This window comes from Fragaria vesca, linkage group LG6 (assembly GCF_000184155.1).
Source record: "Fragaria vesca subsp. vesca linkage group LG6, FraVesHawaii_1.0, whole genome shotgun sequence".
NCBI lineage: Eukaryota > Viridiplantae > Streptophyta > Magnoliopsida > Rosales > Rosaceae > Fragaria > Fragaria vesca.
In genome coordinates, this window is record NC_020496.1 from 20,765,954 (window position 1) to 20,774,313 (window position 8,360).

General features: G+C 38.3%; 2 protein-coding genes across 2 annotated transcripts; both read left to right on the plus strand.

The window, feature by feature from the left end:
* The first annotated feature begins 12 nt into the window (after positions 1-12).
* On the plus strand, positions 13-1,601 carry LOC101297270 (dihydrolipoyllysine-residue acetyltransferase component of acetoin cleaving system-like). The gene is made up of 4 exons (XM_004303405.1): positions 13-843; positions 1,061-1,159; positions 1,254-1,321; positions 1,443-1,601. Exons 1-4 carry the CDS (start codon positions 211-213, stop codon positions 1,561-1,563), a joined length of 921 nt encoding a protein of 306 aa, XP_004303453.1. The 5' UTR covers positions 13-210; the 3' UTR covers positions 1,564-1,601.
* Positions 1,602-3,128: 1,527 nt separating this feature from the next.
* On the plus strand, positions 3,129-7,597 carry LOC101297561 (guanine nucleotide-binding protein alpha-1 subunit-like). The gene is made up of 14 exons (XM_004303406.1): positions 3,129-3,381; positions 3,940-4,115; positions 4,296-4,368; positions 4,555-4,592; positions 4,692-4,781; positions 4,949-5,020; positions 5,231-5,338; positions 5,473-5,574; positions 5,688-5,743; positions 5,937-6,071; positions 6,544-6,637; positions 6,760-6,819; positions 6,909-6,988; positions 7,249-7,597. Exons 2-14 carry the CDS (start codon positions 4,029-4,031, stop codon positions 7,424-7,426), a joined length of 1,173 nt encoding a protein of 390 aa, XP_004303454.1. The 5' UTR covers positions 3,129-3,381; positions 3,940-4,028; the 3' UTR covers positions 7,427-7,597.
* Positions 7,598-8,360: the final 763 nt, after the last annotated feature.

Sequence of the window (8,360 nt, forward strand, 5' to 3'; positions counted from 1 at the left end):
GTAAATTTCCACCCACACAAAAAGAAAGGAATCCATCCACCTAAACCAACCCCCATCTGCAAATTAAGCATCTCAATTCTCACTCCCACACGCTTTTTATTCCAAAAAATTAGGGTAAAACAGAAGAAAATCGATCATCACTTTCCCATTTCATCACTTCCCAAATAATACACAACACTCTTCTCTGATCTCCCTCCACACTGATCAAAAATGACGATCCTGCCCTCCTTCCTCAGCCCCGTAACCCTATGGGGCCTCTACGTCCGCCGCTGCTTCGCCGCCTCCGGACTCTCCCAGCAGTCCATGAAGCTCGACGAACACACCACCCTTCACTTCTGGGGGCCCCACCAAACTATCCCTAACAACAAGCCCTGTCTGGTCCTCATCCACGGCTTCGGCCCTGCCGCCATGTGGCAGTGGCGGAAGCAGGTCCAGTTCTTCACTCCCAACTTCAACGTCTACGTCCCCGACCTTGTCTTCTTCGGCAGGTCCACCACCACGTCACCCGACAGAGCCGAAACGTTTCAGGCGGCCTCGGTGGCGAAGCTGCTGGAGAAGCTGGGCGTGGAGAGGTTCAGCGTGGTGGGGACCAGCTACGGTGGCTTCGTGGCGTACCACGTGGCCAGGATGTGGCCGGAGAGAGTTGAGAAGGTGGTGATTGCTAGCTCTGGGGTCAACATGAGAGGGAGAGATAGCGAGGCGTTGCTTAAGAGAGCTAACGTTGAGAAAATCGAGGACCTCATGCTTCCGGCCACCGCCGCGCAGCTCCGCAAGTTGGTCCGTCTAGCTATGTTTAAGAAAGTTGACATGATCCCTCAATTCTTCATGAACGACTTGATAGAGGTACATTATCTTTATCTTCATACACCATATTTCTAATGTGTGTAGAACTTGTTATTGATAAGTTTATAGAAGACAACTACTTGATATATCGATACAGTAATATTTCGAAATTCGTCTGAGATGTGTGTTATATATATTTTATTTATAGAGGATGATTACTTGATGTATCGATATATTAATAAGAGATATATTCATCTGTGTTTATTGGCGGATGTAGAAATTGTACTCGGATAAAAGGAAGGAGAAGATGGAACTTTTGAAGGGAGTGACTATTGGAAGAGATGACAAAGCAAACATCTCTCCTCTTGATGATAAGGTGTTAGCAACCCTGTGATTTGTATGATTTAAGTAATTAATATAGTAATTTGATTTGCAATGCTTATTTGCTACTGGGGCTGTGTATAATATAGGAGGTGTTGATTGTGTGGGGAGAAAGTGACCAGATATTTCCTCTGGAGATGGCTACTGAACTGAAGCAGTAAGTACCATTTTCCGGCCAGTTACTGCTTGATCAATCTAATTGCTTGGAGATGTCATCATGTATTTGTTATTGAGCGATCATACCCAGAAAACTGTTTTGCTTCTTGCTGTGATTGCAGACTTATGGGGACGAAAGCGAGACTGGAGGTGATCAAGAACACATCACACATGCCGCAGATTGAAGATTCTGTGCAGTTCAACCACATTGTACAAAACTTCTTGTGCAAGGACCGAGTCTGAAACTGTGACTGCTATTAGCTATGCTGGGACATTTGGGGAGAGGTGTTTTGGGCTGGGCTGTGGATTGAATAGGCTTGCTGCACTGGTATTAGATCCATTTTCTGAGCTAGGTTGGACTACCTTATTGACTCTCATTATATAAGTTGGGCTGGTATCTAATTTATAGTTTCTAATTATTTCATTCTTTGTCTTTGGTAACTTGATTGAGATTTTAGCTCCATTTTACATGAGTAATTATTAAAAATTTGGAATCCAAACTTGATATATTCGCTCAAAAAAGATTCCAGAAGAGAAGAGGTTAATCATAAATGATTAGATTGGTTCTAAAAGTCCAAAGGTAATGCCCCGGATTTTTCAATGTTAGATAATACTTTTCAACAAATGTAATGATAGTTAATCCGGAACATAATAGAACTCATAAAATTCAACACCCCACTAGAAATGATCTAAGCCCTTACGCCAAGATTTGGACTACTAAATTCAGGTTATTGGCCAACTAGTAACATCCCAATTGAATCGGTTGGATCGAACGGGTGTTACCCTTATTCTTCGTTTGTGTATTATGTCCTCCAAGAAAAGAAAGAAACATTAGAAATAAAATTGTGGAGGACCAAAAAAGGAGCTTAGGAAACCATAACTAAAGTTGTAAAAACTAAAACCATAACCAATGGAGTAACCCACTTTCGCGTAAGAGGACAGACGATATGATCAAGAATGCAAGGGCAAACTATATTATCGAGCATGAAGCCGTTATGATGTATGAATCCTCCAAATTTCAATACCAAAATGAATCCTCAATATTACAAAGATAAACCGAACAACCAAATCAAGCAATCGATACAATTATATGTAAACGGTTATTAATAAACTGTATGTCATATTTAACATGAAAAAAAACTCTTAAATCAGTCAGCTCACTCGTTGCCTCATACAAGTCATAAAGTTTGCCAAGGATCACATCCAAGAAAATGGAAATGCCAGCAAACTAAAATATCAGTAAGCTCAACATCCTATATTCTTACAAGATGTCCTCTATGAGGATTCATGTAATGCTTATAGTGCACTCCGAGGTAAAGGTATTACGTCCCTCTTAGTGGTACAAAATTCTATTAATATTAATAACGGGCGTGAGATTGAGTTTTTCATGTAGATTGGGTTCTAAATCCATTTATAAAAAAAATAATAATAAAAAAAATCACCTCCACCGATGTTCGGGAGGCGGACAAAGATGGGAAGGAGGGAGGAAGCACATGACCCACCAGAAGGTGGCACAACCTGGCAATGTTTTTGGGCAGATGCACCCACACAATGACACAATGGAACTAGAACAAGACTCATCAGTACAATACACAGGCCAGTCAAAAGTGTATAGTCTCAGACACACACCGTGGATTGTCCCAAGAAGATAATATTATTATTCTTCTTCTTCTTCATCTTTGTTAACAAAACCATATAAATATTTCACAGTTTCGTTTCTTAAAATAATTTCGGGTCCTGTCTTTTCCTTCTCCATCTTTGACTGAAAGTGAGTAGCCAAGAAAAAACACAAGGCTGGCTCTTTTGCAGCTTTCGGCGCTGTTTCTTTCTCACTATTTGTTTCCAGATTTAGCCAACGCTTGAATTCTCATTTCGATTCCTCTGTGAACTATTCACTCACTTATATCACACACGGACTCTCTCCACTTCTGAATTAAACACCCCACATTGGTTTTTCCTTTGCGTAATCTCTCTACTCCATCATCCACGTTTCGACAACACAAAGCAAAACTCCTGTTTGGCGATTCAACCAAGGCCATTTTCCTTTTTCTGTTGAAGAAGGTAAACACACTTCTAGCTCGTTTAAGGTTCTTAACAGATCTCTGGTGTTGTTACTGGATCAATAGGTCTTTGATTATCTTTTGTTTCTTGTTTGAGTCACTGGGTTGGTTAGATAGCATTCAGGGCTTGTTTTTGTAGTTATTTAGTTTAATGGGCTAGTATTGATGTTCTTGGAACTAGGAGTTTTTACATTTTTAGTTGATGGGAAAATTGTTAAGAATTAGGAACTGGGTTGATGTAATAGCATTTTGGGTTTGTTTACTTGGTGATTGTGTTTGATGGGCTATTTCTATTTCTGGAAGATGGGTAAATTCTTAACAGTTAGTATATTTTTCTTAATAGCTTAACTGATTGAACTAGAATTTTGTGGTTTGCAACATGTTTTTTAGTTTGTGCAACTTAGAATTAATGGGAACTCTATCATTTTAGCTCAGAACCAATTCATGTCCTGGCACTTTGCTTTTTAGTTGTAATGTTGCGCGCTGGGGCCGATGTTTTTATATCCGGGGAAGTGTTAGCTCATCTTTATTGCTCCTTGACATTTAGCTTTGTGATTAGGTGCATTTGAAACACATTGTGTATGAACATTACAGAAGGGAATTGAAGATGCATGTAAGACGGTATTGAGCTTGACTTGTGCATCTTCTATGCTGTCTATTGTGTTAGAAAATATGGGCTCACTCTGCAGCAAAAGCCGGCATTACAATGAAGCAGACAATGAAGAGAACGCACAGGTGGATTTTGCATGATAATACAAATTGTTTTATGTCATTGATCAAGTGTTGCCAGAGCAACTTTGCATTTTTTTTTATATTTTATTTGTTTCAGCGAGATTCTTTCGGTTGATGATGCTTCAAATATTGTTCTTTGCATCTTCTGTAGCATCTAATTTATAGTCATTGCCTTGCATCCAGACTGCAGAAATTGAAAGGAGAATTGAACAAGAAACGAAGGCTGAAAAACATATCCAGAAACTTCTCCTACTAGGTACATATCATAAATGTTTCTGGTTATTTGGATGCAGAACATCACGTTCTTAATAGTTTGAGCTGGTTTTGGTTGAAAACTAGAATCTTTATGACCAAGAGGTGTCTAGTACTGTTCAATCCATATTAAAGGCAATTCTCGGTTCTGTAAGAGTGCAACTAAATGTGATCATTCTATTGTTTTAAGGTGCTGGGGAGTCAGGGAAGTCCACAATCTTCAAGCAGGTAAGATATTGAACATGTTTTTCTGTTTAAGATTTTAAAGTCTATGTTACTGAAATGAAAATACTAAATACACTATTATGACAAATGGTTTATATGCAGATAAAGCTTTTGTTTCAAACCGGCTTCGATGATGCAGAGCTCAAGAGCTACATCTCAGTCATACATGCCAATGTGTATCAGACCATAAAAGTACGCAATACTTGAAAGGGTGTGTTGGTTATTTCCCTTTCTGCATAATACAAAGAACATTGGTGTGAGCTCTTAATAGCAGAAAACACAGTTTTCCTGCAAACACTCTTCTTTGGTGCAAAAGAAGATGAATGTTAGTCTAATGTATGCGTGATGTGGCTGAACAGATATTGTATGATGGGTCAAAGGAGCTCGCTCAGAATAACAATGAAACATATGAAATCTCCAGTGAAAATCAGGTTTGATCTCATCATTTCATAGTTGACTGAATTGCCTTCTCAGTTTAATCACTTAATGTACAATACTTGAAAGTTTCACTTTTTTTTTAATATATGAATTATCCTTACAGCCAACATATGAAGTTTGTCCTTTTAAGCTCCTGGTTGCTCATACTGTGCTGGAACATAACTGCTTGTTCGCCAAGTAAAAAGTTTGTTTCTTTCTATCAGGAAATTGGAGAGAAACTGTCAAAAATAGGTGGTAGATTGGATTATCCACGTCTGACTAAAGAGCTTGCACAGGAGATAGAGACTCTTTGGAAAGATGCCGCAATTCAGGTAGCTGTAACTTCTTGTAACTGATATATTCCAATTGTTTGACATCATTCCTAGTGCTTAAACAGTTGGGTTTAGCACAGCTTTGGTCTTCTTTCCAATGCTCTAAGTGAAGTTCCCCATTCATGCAATTGTAGGAAACATATGCTCGGGGTAATGAACTCCAAGTTCCTGACTGTGCCAACTATTTCATGGATAATTTACAAAGATTAGCTGACTCAAATTATATTCCAACCAAGGTATGTACTGTTAATTGATTGTTTCCTGAACTGAAGAAGGTGCTGTTGCTGTTTACACTATGTGAAAAAGGTACAACTATTCTCTCAGAAAGTTTGCATTTTTGATATTGCAGGAGGATGTTCTTTATGCAAGAGTTCGTACAACTGGTGTTGTAGAGATCCAGTTCAGGTAATAATTTTTTTTTTCTAAATTTCTAATCATGCCATCCATTCATCTCCATTATACAGTACTTCAAAACATGAAAGGAACTTGAGGATGCTTTTAGAATATAGTTTAGTTCATGAGAAATTTCTATGATAGTGCAACTCATGCATACAGTTGAAATTTTCAATCAATCAACTCTGATTATTTTGATTGGCAGCCCGGTTGGAGAAAACAAGAAAAGTGGCGAAGTATATAGACTCTTTGATGTTGGAGGCCAGAGAAACGAGAGGAGGAAATGGATCCATCTATTTGAAGGTGTTACAGCTGTTATATTTTGTGCTGCTGTTAGCGAGTAAGATGCTCATTGCTTTAACTCCCTGTTATATCCTCGTTTGCATGCATGATCGTAGCAATTTATCCTGATTCTTGACTAATCTTCAGCAGCCATTCTTTCAGAGCAACCTGTCCATGTCTTGCTTGTGGTTGTCATTTTATTTTCTTGGTTAATAGTTTTGGGGTGAAGCAAAGGTCAAGGCAGGAAAATACCTCTTAAGAAAGTCCCCAAGAACCCTTGTTAATATGAAAATACCATCATCAGTAAGGAGATTATTTCATAATAATTCCCATTGCTGTCACTGAAGGTTGTTTTATGTACACTATTGTATTAATTGTGGTGGGGAAATTACAAGGGAAATTCAAACTAGTTTCTGTCATGAGTATGCAATTTCCCCCTAATTTTTTGCATGGATCATGTCAGCATAAGCATGTCAAATACCACTGTCAAGCTGAATTAGTCTTTTTTTATTTTGATCCTTGTGTTTCAGTTATGATCAAACACTCTTTGAAGATGAAAGCAAGAATCGAATGATGGAAACAAAGGAACTTTTTGACTGGGTCCTGAAGCAACCTTGTTTTGAGGTTCCTTTTCTTCTAAGTTGTTGTTGTGTGTGTGTCGCATGTGTGCGGCTGGCAGTTCCTTTCTGTGAAGATTGGCTCTTTTACATCGTATGCTCTCTTTACATTTTTGCTTTTGGATGCAGAAAACGTCCTTCATGCTATTTCTAAACAAGTTTGACATATTCGAGAAGAAGGTTCTAAAAGTAAGAGTCAGTAGCTCAGTATGCTGTTATTGGTTAGCAGCAAGCTCACATTAGTATGGGTTGTTGATTCTTCATGATTCATTGTGTAGGTGCCACTTAACGTGTGCGAGTGGTTCAAAGATTACCAGCCAGTTTCAACAGGAAAACAAGAAATTGAACATGCGTATGAGTAAGTGTCTGCATCTTTGTGGTCCTTTGCTTAGAACAGAAGGAACAAATCTACCATAGCTCTGCCAAAACTGTTTCTTGTCCAATCTGTGGTCAGAATTATATCTATAGCTGGCTGAAAACTTCACTGAAGCTCAACCATTTTCATGATAGAGAAATGGACACTCTCAACATGTGGCCAAACCTACTCAATTATTTGTTTTCTTAGCTTGGACCTACTTTGGTATAGGCTTAATAACCACCGTAAATGTTTGCATTCAGGTTTGTGAAGAAAAAGTTTGAGGAGTTGTATTTTCAGAGCACCACCCCGGATCGCGTGGACCGAGTGTTTAAGATCTATAGAACCACTGCCCTTGATCAAAAGCTGGTGAAGAAGACTTTCAAGCTTGTGGATGAGACATTACGACGGAGAAATCTGTTCGAGGCAGGCTTGTTGTGACCAGGGAGGGACCATTTTTCTGGGCAGTAAAAGATTGTAATTTGAACAAGCAACATCACATTTTGTGCACTCATATTCCTTGATTTTTAGCATTTAATTTTCCATTAAATCTTGTTCCGATTATGAGTGTCAAGACAGATTTTTAAGATATATAAGTGATCATTAATATTTTCACAAATGACTTGGTTATCATTATTTTCTTTTTCTACAAGAAGCGAAATGACGTATAAATTCTTGTATATACAAATTCTTGTATATACGATATATAGGTATACAATGCAATCTCGTGTATGTTTATTCATGTCATAAATTTTAACCATTCATTCACATTGTATGTGTAACTTTCTAAATCTAAGAGTCAGTTATCTAACTTAACTAAATTCATGACTTGGACTATATAGAACACTGGCCGGCAGTACATACTGAAGTCGATTATCAATCACCAAACAAGTCGGCAAACGTCGGTGATTTGCCAGAATTTGTGTATAAACTAATAAGCCAGTCCACGTCGTATGTGGGTAGTTACTTGTCGAACATGATTTACTCGCTGCCGACCTAATTAGTCAGAGTCAAACTATGGAACCTGCGAAGTGGGAGCTACAAGTTAAAGATCAATTCGTTCCATGCTTTTCTCTCTTTGTTTTGTTCAATACTTTTCTCATGTTTTTTGTATCATTCTTGTTTCCCTTCTTTTAATCGAGTGGCAAGAAAAGAAAAGAGATAATTTCATTTTACTACCCTGAACTTTCAAAATAACATCAATCTCGACCAAAATCATACCTAAACTTTCAAAATGACATTAATCTCGACCAAAATCATACCTAAACTTTCAAAATGACATCAATTTTGACCAAAATGACTAAAATAGCCCTGGTTAATCTTTTTACCCTCTCAGAGTTAAGAATGGCAGCGGCGACTGTCGGGGGAGAAGGAG

Bases quoted from the DNA above. Each gene is read 5' to 3' on its own strand.
- LOC101297270 (XM_004303405.1), top strand. From the start codon at position 211: ATGACGATCCTGCCCTCCTTCCTCAGCCCCGTAACCCTATGGGGCCTC. The intron at 844-1,060 runs GTACATTATCTT...TGGCGGATGTAG, and splicing joins TCATGAACGACTTGATAGAG to AAATTGTACTCGGATAAAAG. The intron at 1,160-1,253 runs GTGTTAGCAACC...TGTATAATATAG, and splicing joins TCTCTCCTCTTGATGATAAG to GAGGTGTTGATTGTGTGGGG.
- LOC101297561 (XM_004303406.1), top strand. From the start codon at position 4,029: ATGCTGTCTATTGTGTTAGAAAATATGGGCTCACTCTGCAGCAAAAGC. The intron at 6,072-6,543 runs GTAAGATGCTCA...CTTGTGTTTCAG, and splicing joins TTTTGTGCTGCTGTTAGCGA to TTATGATCAAACACTCTTTG. The intron at 6,638-6,759 runs GTTCCTTTTCTT...TTTTGGATGCAG, and splicing joins TGAAGCAACCTTGTTTTGAG to AAAACGTCCTTCATGCTATT.